This window comes from Corapipo altera, unplaced genomic scaffold (genome assembly GCF_003945725.1).
Source record: "Corapipo altera isolate COAL_440 unplaced genomic scaffold, ASM394572v1 0, whole genome shotgun sequence".
Lineage (NCBI taxonomy): Eukaryota > Metazoa > Chordata > Aves > Passeriformes > Pipridae > Corapipo > Corapipo altera.
In genome coordinates, this window is record NW_020884872.1 from 87,478,062 (window position 1) to 87,493,169 (window position 15,108).

At 47.1% G+C, this 15,108-nt stretch overlaps 1 protein-coding gene across 2 annotated transcripts in view; it reads left to right on the forward strand.

Annotated features, from left to right (window-relative positions):
* Positions 1-6,149: 6,149 nt before the first annotated feature.
* The window catches only part of GAB2 (GRB2 associated binding protein 2), a 91,717-nt gene continuing 82,758 nt past the window's right edge, over positions 6,150-15,108 (forward strand). For both annotated transcript variants that reach the window (XR_003531361.1, XM_027665843.1), the window contains exon 1: positions 6,150-6,270. Coding sequence is in view for 1 of the 2 variants with exons in the window: in XM_027665843.1 (XP_027521644.1) it covers positions 6,199-6,270 (72 nt within the window). In the remaining variant the exon portion in view is untranslated. The remainder of the gene's footprint in view (positions 6,271-15,108) is intronic.

Below are 15,108 nucleotides of genomic sequence, written 5' to 3' on the forward strand. Positions count from 1 at the left end.
AGATCATTAGAAACTCAAAATAGCCATCTGGCCAAAACCAGAGATACATATGCCTGCAACTACAGCTTAACAGCATTCAGCTGGGAGGGTGGCTGCTCTGTAGCATTTGAGACTGGGAACTATAGAGCATCTTTTGCTCTGATCTCAGGGAAGTCTCTTTACACTTCAGACTTTTAGGAGGTGTCTATCTAAAATGCAATTGATGTCTCAACCAGGAATATAATACACTCTAAATGGGCTAAAATGCTTTGAAACCACAAGGGCGTATCACCTCCACGTGCTGCTCTGGTGATTATTTTCACTGTTAAAAAAGTGCCATATTTCAACCTCCATTTGCCTGGCCTTAGCATCTGTCAGAAGGATATCAGCGTGTCTAAACTCTCAGCATTTCAGCGGCATTACAAAAGACCACAGGCTTTTGAATTTGCAAAATTTGACCTAAGGTATGATGGGAACAGGCTTTCACATGCTTCTTCCATGACTTAACACTGGTAGCTGCTGGGGGGTCTGAAAATAAGGTCTTTATGCTGCTGGCTTTGTCACATTTACCAGGTGCCACTCTCTCACCTACAGGTTACCTCTAGTAGAGCTGCAAGTCAGCTACGAACACAGCATTTTGTGTATTCCTTACTCTCAGATGGTGGTGTATAGCAGAAAATAAAACCGGGGGGAGTTCATTTTCATCAGCCGTTCACTCCTGCTCATGGTCTCAGCCCCCCTATTTATACAGTTAGAATAATAAGTTCATATGTTTAAAAGCTCACGTTGCATCATGGGTCTGTGCTCCAGTAGTTTTCACTCTAAGCTGTGCATGGTCTACAATTGTAAACAAACATAGAGATACATACTCCAAGTAATTTACACTTTGTAGAAGAGGCCTGGACATAATACAACAGCAATGACTTCCTTCTTCTAATAGAATTTTTAGTTCATTATATTGACTGTACAGGGCAAGCTCATATCCTGGAGGGGTGTCACTGGAAGGAGGAGTAGGGGGAAAGCATCTGTTTTTATTCTGGCTTCTGTTTTGACCAGCAAATATAATGGCACATGACCGTTGAGCCGACAGTAATCCAGTTACAAAAGTCTTCAGAGTTACTGCACCAACCAAATTAAACTTGATTACATCCAATTATGCTGAAAAGCCAGACAACAGCTCTTAGCTTGGGGTGAAGTAACTTCTTGCAGTCGCATGTGGGGAGGCCTTGCGGGGTGTCAGGAGGATAATTGCTCATTTGCTCTACCACAGAGCACCATCTGCTCTTGAAGTAATGCCTAAGGATGTGAGAGGATACCAGGGTCGGGTAAACAGGCAGGGGAGCCCGGTGAAGATTTTCCCCTGCTTGTTTTATTATCATTTGTTTTATGGTTGCTTGCCCTGGGCTCAGCTGCGGTCAAAGCCCCATTGTGCCAAATAGTGTCCGTAGAGGGAGTCCTTCCCATACCGAGCCACTGGTCTCATCTGGGAAAAAACAAGGATGAAGTGGCCTTTATGCTTATATCAGAATAGTGTCTGTGTCTGGAGCATTGCCTGGTGCACTGTCCACCAAGCAGTTCTATAATGGTTTTCTGTCTTGAGGAGGTGAGAAAAAAATGGGAAAAAAACCAGTTTCCTTCACTTCTGTGGTGGAAATAGCATAAGGGGGGGAGGGGTAAAGGTAGCTGCCAAAAATGTATCTGGATCCAGGCAGGAGAGTTTGCATGAGGAACTCATCCATCCTAGAAGGAATTACCAAGCAGGAAGAAGTCCTACCTGGGCCCAAAACTGAGAAATACATCAGTAGCGTTCTGTCCTAGCTCAGCTCCAGGCAATTACTTCTGTCTAATTTGCTCAAAGAGGTAAGACTGGGCTTCAGAGTGGATTGAATAGGAAAACACGTTTAATTATCTTTAAGTGTTAGGACTGGAAGTGTCTTCCAGCTGCATGCACAGACACTGTCCAGGCACCCCAGGCCCCTCCCCATGCTGCCCAATGGTCTGCATCCATTCTTGATGGGATGTGCTGGTTTTTACCAGAATGTCCAACAGGGAGAGGACAAAGTAGGCTTTCCAAGTAGATTGCTTTCCCATCACCACCACTAGCAACTGGCCCATCAAGTCCAAGGGACCGTATGTGCCTTTAACACTGCTGACCTGCAAGTCATCTCTTCCCTTCTCTCTCTTTTAAGTCTCTATTAAGGCATCAGAGCTCTGATGCCCCATCTTTGCCAGAACACTGTAGTGAAGATGCTTCAAACTGTCTCGTTATCTGATGAAAGCATCCTGTGCTACTATTCCCTCTGCTCATGGAAAGCACACACTGCTGCTGGAACTGCTGTCTATCACATGAAGTAAAGGACTGTCTTGTGGTTTGGCTTCAATTGTGGTCGTTCTGGGGGGCTTGCCGTGCTTTTCTGTGGAGGGTGGAAAGCTTGAAAAGATTTGAGTTCTTGAAAGAGGTGATTTTTTTTTTTTAACCTTGAAAATCCTTGATGAAATAAAAAAGCTTGCTTCCATCTCGCTCTGCTGCAGGAACTGTTGCATGAAGATAAAGTCAGGTCCTATTGTTGTGGAACTGGATCTCAGGAGACCAAGTATTCAGTCAGAATTAAAAGCAGGCAAGAAGCACCAAGGAGCGCAGAATTTTTAGCCTTTCCCTTCACCCCCTAGCCTGTTTCGATTTATTTGAACCTCAGTATAGGGCATTTCCAAGGGATTAGTGCCTGGCTGGGGTAAGTAGCCCAAAGCATTTCAGCCAGCTGGTCCCTAATCCACAGGAAATGCCCTGTGTCTCCATCCATCCCCTGCTTGCACCAGCGACCGGGAGCGAGGAGAGGAATTGCTCTGCCTGCAGCTTTCCCTTCTGCCAGCAGATGGCACAGCTCATATAAATAAATTTGGAGCAGGCAGGAAAAGCGGTGGGCATTGTGGTTTCTTTCTTAGAAGTTCTGATCTTTCATAGATTTCGGTTTCATACATGAACGAGAAACCGCACTGAAGGTTAAAAATCCTGGAGGTTTCTGCAGGAGAAAGTGTCACTTTTTCATGCACTCCAGCACATTAAACAGACAGTACAAGGGCTTTTTCTTAGAAAAATGTTTCTCAGCCTTACCCTTGTTCAAGGAATACTATTGCTCATATGGCATCTCTTAATTTCTCCCTTACGATGCCTGCTAGTTCTGCTGTTCCCCTTTCAGTTGTTCCTCCTGGCAGAGATGGATTCTCTACGGCTTCGCATAGCTCCCTCAGTGGGTTTTTCCAACACAGGGATGTGGTTTTCACACAGTTTTCCGCCAAGGCTGCTGGCTGTTAGCTCAAACTCCAGAGATTTACGTAGTCAGCTGGGGCCAGCCTGAGTTCATTCTCTACCGCCGGTTGGAGGAACAGCTTGAAGTTGGTAAAACTGTTACGAACGTGCAAGCGCTGCCAAATCAGAGCCGTGCTTAAGACAGACATCATCCTTAACTCCTAGGGGCATTGAGGGTGGTATTTGTGTGTATCTTCCAGGCCAAATGCTTTAAGGAGGGCCAGCATTATAAGGCATTGTAATGTTACATGCATTGGATCACATGTAATCTGGCAGCCTGATGCCAGAATTAACTCACTGTTCCTGCTCTGCATATGGCCACAGTGGAATTGGGGAGGCACGTTCACGTGCAGCATCTTTGTTTCAAGCATTTTTCTGCACAGAGCTTATATTAAGGTTGGACTCGATGATCTCGGATGTTTTTTCCAACTTCTATGACTGTATGATTCTGTGTCACATTTGAGATGGCAGCATATTTAAATGTGCAAAACATGCAACCCATTTGCCATCCAAAAGTCCCAGCAATCTGAGATACATGTGTCAGGCTTCACCAAAGGAATAAAAGAATTCACAGGGGTACTTCACGTTTTGGACGCTGTTCAGATATATGTTGAGATATAACCAAGTCAGTAAATGTGATCCAGAATAGGGGATGAGTGGAGAGAAAGGATAGCACAGCAAGGGAGCAGGGTAATAAACCAAGGCCTGTCACAGAATATGTAGAATAATTCATTCCAGTTCACACGATGATAATTATGGAGCATTTCTTCAAACATCCATCACTCAAATGAAGTGTTTCAACTCTGTGTGGTGGAAGTTGTTAACATAAAAATGCAGACAGGGTTCTCTGCAACTGGTATTCAAACTGATACCACTTTGCATTGGTGTCAGTATGAGTGAATTCCTAACCTGTGAATCATTAACATACACCATGGAATAGTTTTGCACGATACCTGTGTATTAATCATGATTGTCTGCTCTCGATGGAGTCTTTCTAAATCCCCAGTGACTCGCTGGCCTCCCTGAAATCACTGTGTATTTTGGGAAGATCTCTCAAGTGCAGGTCACCAGGACACAGTTTTCCCTGCAAATGCACAAAGTTCCTCTAACCCAGGGGATTTTGCAGGTGGGACTCTTGCTCTCATGCAGTGTCAATTGATACAGCACCAGTGCACTGAATAATAGGCAATGCTGGCTGAGGCCAGCACAGAACTGGTCTCTCCATCCTCCCCTGCTCTCAGCTCCATCATACACGCTGCATTGGCAGAGATATGTGAGCTGATCTGACCACAGCCTCTCTGTGCAGAGATTGCCCAGCACTGGAATAGGATCAAATCCTTCCTTTGGGTAATGAGAAGGTAGAAAAATCTTCCTTTTTAAGTCTTTGCATTTCACTGTCAGAAAAACAAAGCTGTTGAGAAAATACATTCCTAACAAATGTCTGACTTGTTCTTTAAGGGGTTATTCCCCTGCTTTATGCATTCTCAAAGATGATAAACAACATATGGCTTAACCATGCTGTCCCCATCTTGAAAAGAGGTGTCGTTCCTACCTCCCAGAGGCACTGTGAGTTGCAATTACTGTTCTGAAGTGATGCAAGATCCTTGCTCGAGCGGTGTTATATAAAGGTTGTTGTTGTTTGACATACAGTAGAGCATCCAGCCAGCGTGGAGTTGTTATTGCACCAGCCACGGCACAAACATGCAAGGAGGGACCGTCCCTGCCCACAGAGGTTGGACAGGCAGGGAAGCTGAGGCAGGGATGACTGAATGTGCCCAAGCAGGTTTGGGGCAGAGCTCCTGTATAGAGACAGGTCTTAGAAATCCATCCCCAGCAAACAGCCCTGGGTTGTGTTTTCCATGTGAGCATGGCAAAGAGGACTCAGCTTTTATGGGTACTGTGCCCAAGTTTTTACTTTAAAGAATGCACTGAAAGGAGGTTCAGAGCATAACCCAACTCGCAGGTCTGTAGAGGGACGCTTTATTGCTGCCTGAGCGGGGGAGAGGATCAGACTTTGAAATATACAGTGTTTCTAGATCTGAAAGATGATAGTGAATCTCAGCCAGGGTATAATATGCCGTAATACAAAACCTGGCTTGTCTGCATGAGTCAAATCCCCTTTCAGTGGCCACTGCTCCATTACTTCAAAATCAATAATAAAATACTAAGCTTTTATTGATTCCCCTCGTGTTGTGTTGGTTTTGTTGGTTTGTTTGTTTAATTTTTTAAATTTTATTTTTCTTTTCTCCAAGAGGGTTTTTGGCATCACTAGTGCTTGGCTGTTTCTTGCTCAACCTCTTTGTTTTTCTATGGCACCTTCATCTCAGGCACAAGCCGCTGAGCGCAGCGGGGCTAAAGCCAGACTCACCTTTCCGAGGTGAGAAGGAGCTTCTCCATCAAGAGAGAGGAAAGGTCGTGGGGTAATGAAACCTTAGAGTGGAGGGGTTGGGGGGGGGGGGGGGGGGGGAGTGTACTTTTTTATTAAGGCAACGCTGCGCTGCTGGAGATCACCTGCTGCAGTATGGATAAAGTTTCTCTACAGGCACCTGTGTCAGTGCGGGGGGAACAGGGACGAGCGGCAGCCCCTCGAGAGCGGCGCGGGGCTGGGCAGCCCCTCTCCCCGCGGGGTTTGTGTCTTTAACAGGGCTGGCGGGGCGCCGGGCGGGCGGAGGCGTGGTGAGCCGGGAAGGAGCCAGTTTCCTGCTTCCCCGCTCGCAGCCGAGCGGCCGCGGCGGCAGGGGGAGGCGCTCGCCGCCCCCCTCATCCATCCCTCCCTCCACCCACCCACCCATCCATCCATCCGCTCACCCACCAACCCACTCCCGCCCGCCCTTCCTCCATGGGCCGGCGCGGCCGGCGCTGAGCGCCAGGAGGCAGCGCCCGGCAGCGCCCGGCGGCGCCCGGCTGCCGCGATGAGCGGCGGGGAGGTGGTGTGCTCGGGCTGGCTCCGAAAGTCACCGCCGGAGAAGAAGTTGCGGAGATACGTAAGTCTCAGCCCACCCCATGTCATCCCTGCCCCGGCCCTGGGAAAGCCGGGATCTATCCCCTCCGCCTCCATCCCTGCTCCCCCGCCGCCAGCCCGGGTGCACCTGCCGCCGCCTCTCCCGGCGCCGCGGAGGCTCGGCAGGGCGGGGGTGCCTCTTGCCCGGGCGCGGCACGGTTGGTCGTGACTCCCCGCCGCTCGGGGAAGGAGGGTGGGAGCATCTCTGAGCCCCCCGGCTTGTCCCCTGTCCCGCGGTGGTGGGGTGGGAGGTGACGGCCGCGGCTGGAGCGGGCACGCTGTGCTGGGGCCGTTTTGGCTGCGCCCCGCGGTGGCCGGGTTCACCCGGGACCTGCGACGGTCACACCCTCGCCTTTGAAGTCGTGTGTTTTAGGGAAGGCTGGAAATACCTTGGTCCCAAGGAGTAAAGGTACTAACGCATCTTGGATCGCCCCCAACATCCCTGTAATAGTCACTCTCCGCCATCCCGCGCACGGTTCCTATTAATCATTGAACGTCCGAACCCTTTGAAGGTAGCACCAGTAGCGCTTGGATAGCCCTTGTGTCGTTAGCGGCTGAGATCAAACACTTCAAAGAAGTTGTAAAAAGAGGGTCCAAATGCCAGCTCTGTCACATTCCCCACTCACTGGAAGAAATAACTGTTCTTTGCGCCCTCCACCTGACGGTCCCGCCATGCGCCACGAGCATTAGAGCTCAGAAACACACTGCCATCCTATGACTCGGCAACATTGCTCCCTGGGATGAAGCTGGGGTCCAACTCACTGATGCCGGTGACCAGCTTCTGCCAGCTTGAGTTGACTGGAACATAGCCTCTGGGAGAGAACTGGATGCTCTCCCTTCTTGGGGGGATACCAGCCGGGTCATCCTTTAGTCCCCTTGCTTTTGTCTGTATGCATTTCGGGAATGGCAGGCAGAACAAGTGCGACTGGTGTCTCCCCAGTGCCTGTTATTGATTGATGGAAGCATCACTGCCTACCCTTGAGAGGGAGATGGATGTCTGTAGTCCCATACTGCAGGCTAGAGCAGGACTGGAGGGATGTCTGATTTGTGATGTGGTGCTATTAGCCTTGTCCAAAATGGGTTCAGCCCTGTAGACATCAGTCATGCCACATCCCTTTGCATTAGACTGTGTGTCCAGTCACTCTGGGCAGTCCTTTCCTTGCGCCCTCTTTCCCTTTGAGGAAGTATCATGTTGGAACTGCTAGGGAATCCAGTACTTTTGCTCCTTGTCCCCCAAAATGTACTGAGACAAAGGTAAACCTGGGTGTTTATATGGGAAATATCAACCCCTAATGAATACAGGCAGGCTTTGTGGGAGATGGACAGAATGACTTTGTGCATGCTGAACTATGGAGAATGCTTTTAGCTTAATGGAGCAAAGCACCTTCCTCCTGCAGAAATCAACTAATTGCTGATTCTGAGTCACCAGTGGCCTTAACTCATCAAACATCATTAGCTCCCCAGCATCTGCCCCATGAAAGGGCGCTCACATTGCCATCTGAATATCCACCTTGTGCTCTGGCATTCCAGCAAGAGCTGAATAAATCTGCTAAATACTCTACATGGAGGGTGTGACACGCCGGCGGTTAACGCTAATTATTGATGTGCATAAGAGTGCTTTTCATCTAGATACATCCCAAAGTGCTTTGCAAGCCACCTATGTTTTCAGAGTGTCCTCATTCCCCCAAGAGGAAATGCGGCCGTGCTGAGATGTGCCCGACCATCCCACGCAGCCTCCGCGGGGCAGGAAGCGATGCTTGGCAGATGTCACTCTGGGGGATCTCTGTGCTGGAGCGGTCCCGGTGCTGTGGTCAGTGGGACTTCCCTTCCAGTCACACCAGTTGCGCCAGCTTCCTGCTTCAAAGGCTGGATTTGAAAATGCTGGCCTTAGCTTGGACTGTGTCTCATTTGGTGGTGCCCCTGCCTTTACTTTTTAATGCACTGTTATTGATATTATTATGTTTATATAGCTTCAGTATGCATTCAGGGTGTTGATGTGTTGATCAAGTTCTCTTCGATAGTGGTTCAGAGCAGCTTGCTGTTAGAGAGCCTGAGGGTGATGGCTTTACTCCTGTAAAGTCTGCCTTCATCTACAACAAACTCACATAGTTGGGCTTTGGTTTTCATGCACAAAAGGCGAGTTTTCAGCCACTGTGGTGTTATGCTGTCTTTTGTACATCCTCAAAGGAAAGGCGCTGAATCGCTGGCTTTGCCACTTTCCTTATACCTTCAGTTTATATTCTGCTTTGAGACCTCAAAGGAGAAATCTCAGGCTGCAGGATGCTGCTAATCGGGTTTGAAGTTCCTGCTCTGGCTGTATTGACACAGGGTAGATGATAGATTTATTTTTTCTTTGACAAATGCATTTCAAATGTACGTGTCTGCACATGGGTGTGTTGCTAACACTGTCCTTGAAGTGCTGTGCTTTTATAAGCCTGGTTTTGTTTTGCTTTTATTTTTCAAGGAGATCTTTGGCAAGAGAGGAAAGTGCTAAATTTTCTCTCTAACTTCTATCCAGAGTGATCAGGGAAGGGGACTCTTCTCCACACCTGATCCTTGCAGCATTAATCTGCATTTACAGCAATACCTGCTGTTTCACTTCAGAGGATTGTGTTTATGTGAGATTGTGGGATATTTTGTGTAGGACCTCTGTACAATGCTCGGGGAAATACTGGTGGTATTAGTTTCTATTCTGTTGGAGGACATTCAAATGATCAAATGATGACTGCTTAAAGGTTGAGACAAAGTCTAACTTTTTTCTACCTTGTAACTGTGGACAGGGGTTCATGTAGACCCTAGGCAATTTGGCTGTAAGTGCTACTGTAGTATTGCTAATAAAAGCTAAGCAAGCAACTGAAGGTCAAAAGTAACAGAGGTACCAAAATACCTCCTTCCACCTCTGCTCTGCTTGGGACACCAAGCTCCATCATCCACTTCCTTGATTTCTTTTTTTCAGACAAACACTTTCGTACATTCATAGAGTGGTTTAGGTTGAAAGGGATGTTTAAAGCTCATCTAGCCCAATCCCCCTTCAATGAGCAGGGACATTTTCAACTAGACTAGGTTGCTCAGAGCCCCATCTAGCCTGGCCTTAAATGTTTCCAGGGATGGGGCATCCGCCATCTCTTTGGGCAGCCTGTGCCAGTGTTTCACCACTCTCACTGTAAAAAAAGTTCTTCCTTATATCTAGTCTGACTACTCTCTTTCAGTTTTAAAAGCATTACCCCATGTCCTATTGCTACAGACTCTGTTAAAAAGTCTGTCCCTACCTTTTGCCCTTCTGATTTTCATGCATGGAAGGGTCTTCTAGTATACACCCACAAAGCACAGAACTGTCTTTTAATTTTCCTCCTGGCTCCTTCTTAAAACACCTATGAAAAAAAAAACAACCCCTCAATCCCTAAACAAAACCCTTGACTTTAGTTGTGTGACCAATGAGCCGAGACCAGTGCATGTTGTGCCGGTCCTGTACTGACTCACTGTCTCCTGGTCCTCTCCCGCTGGACGTGCCTGTCTGTTTTCTCCTCTGTTAGACGTGGGTTTAGAGTGGTGTTTTGTGTCTGTCCGCTGCCCAGCATGATGGGGTTCGGGGGTGGACTGTCTGGCAGACAAGCAATGTGAAAAATAACTGCTGTCGTAGAGCAGCTCAGCTCCCTATCGTTAGATCAGTGCGCTCTGCCTGCTCATTTATGTACCATGAAGTCAGAGTATTTTCTGTCTGGCTGAGATGTATGTCTGCAGTTCTGACTAAAACAAAAGCTTCTCATCATGTACTGGTTTTACAATGCTTTAATGCTTTGGGGTTTTTTTTCCCCCTGTCTGGTTTAACCAGGGGGAGTTTAGCTTTGTGCATCAGTGGTCCTTTTTACATCAAGCAGAAGAAGTTTAATCAAGGTCATTGGAAGAGCTGCTCCTCTTCAATGGGGTGAGCAAGAAGAGGTTAAGTGGGGTATAATGGACTAATTTACTGATCACAGTCCTGTTCGTAGGGTAACTCCCTGATGAAGGGCTTCTTTTGGTTCTTCTTATCCCACCTGAAATGCGTAGCAAGGACGTCCTCCTTAAATGAGAATGTGGGATGTGGACTAAGTAGGACCACTGGAGCAGAGATGTTATAGGCTGCTCAAATGGTGGAGATGCCGGGTGGAGTTTGACATGGTGCCAGTTGAGGTGAAATTTTATATGAGGGGGAAGAAAGAACATCCCTTTATTGTGCAACAAAATACAAAAGATGGATATTGTGCAAAATTATCTCTTTTTTTTCCCCTCTTCTCTCTAAGGACTTTTAATGGGTCGTTCTCGTGTTCAGCTGTGCCATGCCTAATTCAGGATGCTCCCCTCTACCAAAAATAGGAAATGGTTGCAGAGATTCCAGAGAAAAGCACCAAAAAAATGAGCAGAAACCTAGGAAACATGGAAAGACTGAAGGAAATGAGGTTGTTTAGGGATGAGAGGGCTGAGAGGAGAAGTAGCGGTCACTGAGTATGTCTAAGGTATCTGTGAAGGGGAAGGGAGTAAACTGCTCTGCATGGCCAGTGGAAGGAGGCCAAGAAGTGCTGAGCTTGAACTGCAGCAAGGGAAACAAGTGTTAGGAAAAACTTCCTAACCTCTGATTGCCAGAGAAGTGAAGCAGTGGAATAGATGTTTGGGATGGGCTTGGTGTCTCCATCATGGCAGTTTTGAAGCGCAGGTTGGCCAAACTCTTCAGAGAGCTGATCCTGTTTTGAGGCAGTGGAATAAATTTGACAAATTCTCCAAAAGTTCCTTCCAGTGCTAGTTTAGGTGAATTTATGGATTTTGAGCCTGGATCCAGGGAGGGATAGCAGGGAGGCTTAAGGGCACAAATTATGTCACCTGGGTCTACTGATGGGACTCAAGGAAGTCCTGTGACAAGTTCTTTTCAGAAAGTTTTGACAGCACTGAACTTCATGACTTAACACTTACTCCAGCTGTGAAGCTGCCTGCTCCTCCCATGTAATCTCCTGGCTTGATTTAGATGTTTTAGCTGTTGTCATCAGCCAGATGATTCAGAGAAGGGATGAACACTTGCTCCACCAGAGAAGGTTTTGCAGGTCAAGGGGTGCATTTTGCTTTCAAGGGCAGTGCCTGCCAGCACTCCTACCACACCAGCTCTCTTGTGCAATGCTGCACAAAGGTCCCTCTCTGTAACTTGTTTCTCTGCTGCATCATTGCTGATGAGTCAAAACACATGACCTCTTCCCTTCAACCTTCTCTTGGGGTCATTTTGCTTGAGTGTGTGGCCGTATTCCTTTGCCCACTTAACATTTTCTGGAAACAGTCAGACGGCGATGTATTGTCATTGTGATACATGTGATCTAATAACATGCAGATACTTGAAGGATGGTTATGGGGATGATGTGATGGAGTCAAACTCTTCTTGGTTGTAACAGATGGCAAACCACAACCCAGCTTTGGAGGTTCACGCTGGGTCTTACGGAAGCCGAGGGTCATGGTATAGAGGAGTAAGTTCCCACAGAGGCTGCAGTCTTTGGAAGTTTTCAAGACTTGGCTAGAAAAAATTCCAGCTGGCCTGGAACCTCAAATACAAGGCTGGGCTAGAGACCTCCTGAGGTGCCTTCAGCCCAGTGTTTCTTATACCTCTGAGACAAAGCCCAGCCTCTCAGAAGCAATTGGGCTGCATTAGCCCAGCTCCCTGTGAAGGTGGGTAGTCCTTCTTTTGTTTGCTGCCAACACAAGCAGCCTGGGAGAAGTGCTATGCTAAGGCAGCTCTTCAACTGCTGAAACTCAAAGTAGTTTGGTCAGGGCTAACCCGAGGTGCATTGCATCGATCGAGGTGGACATGGCCATAGAGGTAAGGAGTATGTGTGTTGTGTGGGGAGTGAAACCAGTGTATTTTCCTGATACTTTGGCTTTGCTGAGATAGCTTGAGTGAATCTCCAGCTATCTGTCATGACTTCAGAGCAGGGTGATGGTCCTGGCACTCCACAGTGAATGTAAAAGATTGATGGTGGCAAAGCACAGGCTAAACTTAAGACAAGCAATACTTAGGGAAAGTGTATGAGGAAGCTGGCTTCGTTTCTCTTTGAAAGCAGGAGTGATATTGAAACCATTTTTTTCTCTTTTTCTTTTAGCAAGTATCAGATGCAAGACATGATGTAATAGTGTTTACCAGACTGAAGCACATAAATTATAGTAGTGACTCAAAGGCAGAAGAAATATTATTTATTTGGATTACAGTAGCAGCTGAGGTGACTGGGACTGGGGATGAATGTTCTGGGTGTTTGGGGAGACCACATCTGCCCTGAAGGGTCTGGTCGGATGGGGAAACCAAGGCATGCAACAAGTCAGTGATTTGGCTCACTTGTGTTCAGGGTCATTCCCAAGCTGGGAGCCTTGACTGTATGGTTTCTACCTGATACAGGGGTTTCTGAGCTGCTTGCAGGCTACTGGGGATGTGTGAAGCTATGGTAAGGCATTGCAACTGGTCTGGAGAAGTACATAATACTTCTAGTGGGGATTTAGATGATGAGGGTGCCAAGGTCACCTGGAGGCTCTCTGAGATGAATTGATCCAAAAGATCTGGAAATTACTGCTTTTAATATAAATGGCCCTTTCTTTCAGTACTCCTTTAAGTCTTTAAAGTCTCACTTCCATCTCATAGTACTTAGGTGGATCTTGCATCACCTAACAGTGGTGACAAAACATATCTATCCCTGTTGTAGGAGGTATGAGAAATAAGGAAGAGAGATTTGATTTACTTCAGAGAGCAGATATAGAGCTGGAAGATGTTTTGCTGCAGTTCTGCACATCCTCTCCACCTCTCAGCCTTTCTCCTTGAAGTAGACCCATCCTGCCAAAGATTTGGGCAAAAAGAGTTTAAGCCCAGGATCAACAGTATGCAAATGCTTATTATCCCACACCATCCTTAGGCTGGGTAATTTTATGGAATTTTAATGGCGGCACACGTAGGCATATCGTTTTGTCAAGAGGCGTTGTGTTAATGCAGACTGTTGTGATTTCTTCATCCAGAGCTGTGAGCAGGAAGCCTGGCCCTGTCACTGGGCTGTAGACATCCTGGCTTATGCCACCAGCTGGGGCACTTGGCCCTAGAGAGGCTCTCAAAGTTGCTGAGCATCCAGAAAGTCTCCTGGAACATCCTGAATCTCTTCTATGGATCACTGAGCAGCACCTACAGCAGCATTCCTCATGCAGATAATTAAGCTAAGGGCAGACCTGATCTCCAAAGTTTCAGTTGGTATCTCCACAGTTTAGCAATAGTTACTGTAATTCTGTTTAAATAATAAAAATAGGTTGAGAAAGGAAAAATCCTCATTCTTGTTTGTACATGAGGTAGTCTCTGTGCCTTATCTCTGGTCCTTCCCCAGTATGTAGTGATGCCACCTTGAGAGGAGCTGAGAAGAGAAAGGCTGGGTTGGTTTTTTATTTGTCTTTTCCAGTCTCTCACCCCAGCTGAGAAGACAAAGGGGTTAGAAGTGACTTGTTTACACTCTTGCAAACCACTGTCTTAATATCCCACCATGACTTGATGCTTTTACGTAAAAGCTTTCAGAGTTGCTGATCTGGAAATGCTGGTCCCTCTTGCAGAGGGACAGGTCAGCTTGCTCCTCAGACTTTTTCTGTCAGAATCTGGAGAATTTGGATCAGCACTTGAACACCTTGCTGCCAAGTGAAACCAGCGTTGTGGTTATCATGTGATTATCATGGGTTAAACCAGCAGCAAATTGGCACTGAATGTGGGAGACTGTATGGATGGAGCCAGTGTAGAGCATGGCTGGTGACTGGTCATTAATGGGGTTCTGCAGGACTCAATATTAGGGCCACTGCTCTTCAACATCTTCATAAATGACTTGGATGCAGGACTCGAAGGGAAACTAAGTAAGTTTGTTGATGATATTAAATTGAGGAGCTGTTGACTTCCTCAAAGGCAGGGACGCCCTGCAGAGAGACCTGGACAAATTAGAGGACTGGGCAATCACCAACCATATGAAGTTCAACAAGGGAAAGTACTGGATTCTTCACCTGGGATGGGCTAACCATGGGTGTTCGTACAGACTGGGGAATGAGATGCTGGAAAGCAGTGCTGGGTGTCCTGGTCTGTAGCAAGTTGAATATGAGTCAGCAGTGCCCTGGCAGCCAGGAGGGCCAACCATGTCCGGGGGGTGGCATCAGGCAAAGCATCACCAGCCGGTCAAGGGAGGGGATTGTCCTGCTCTGTTTTGCACTGGGGCAACCTCACCTTGAATATTGTGTGCAGTTTTGGGCACCACAATACAGGAAAGATATTAAGCTATTAGAAAGCATCCAAAGGAGGGCAATGGAGATGGTGAAGGGCCTTGAGGGGAAGCCGTATGAGGAGTGGCTGAGGTCAGTTCAGCCTGGAGAAGAGGAGACTGAGGGGAGACCTCGTCATAGTTACAACTTCCTCGAGAGGGGAAGAGGAAGGGCAGACACTGATCTCTTCTCTTTGGTGAACAATGACAGGACCTGAGAGAATGAAGCTGTATCAGGGAAGGTTTAAGTTAGATATAAGGAAAAGGTTTTCATCTCTTTTTTTTTTGGTAGTTGGACTCTGCAAGTGGTCACAGCACTGGCAGAGTTCAAGAATTGTTTGGACAATGCTCTCAGGTACGTGGTGTACAAAGAGGAATTCCTCAAGGTCAGCATGCAAGCCTGCACAGTGCCATCGTACAATATGTCATTGATCATACCTAGCCGTACAGCAACTTAAATACATGCTGTGTTTAAATAGAGAATTAAAAAAAATAATATTAAAAAAGTAAAAATCTGCTTTGGTCCAAAAAATTTCTCCTAGTTGTTT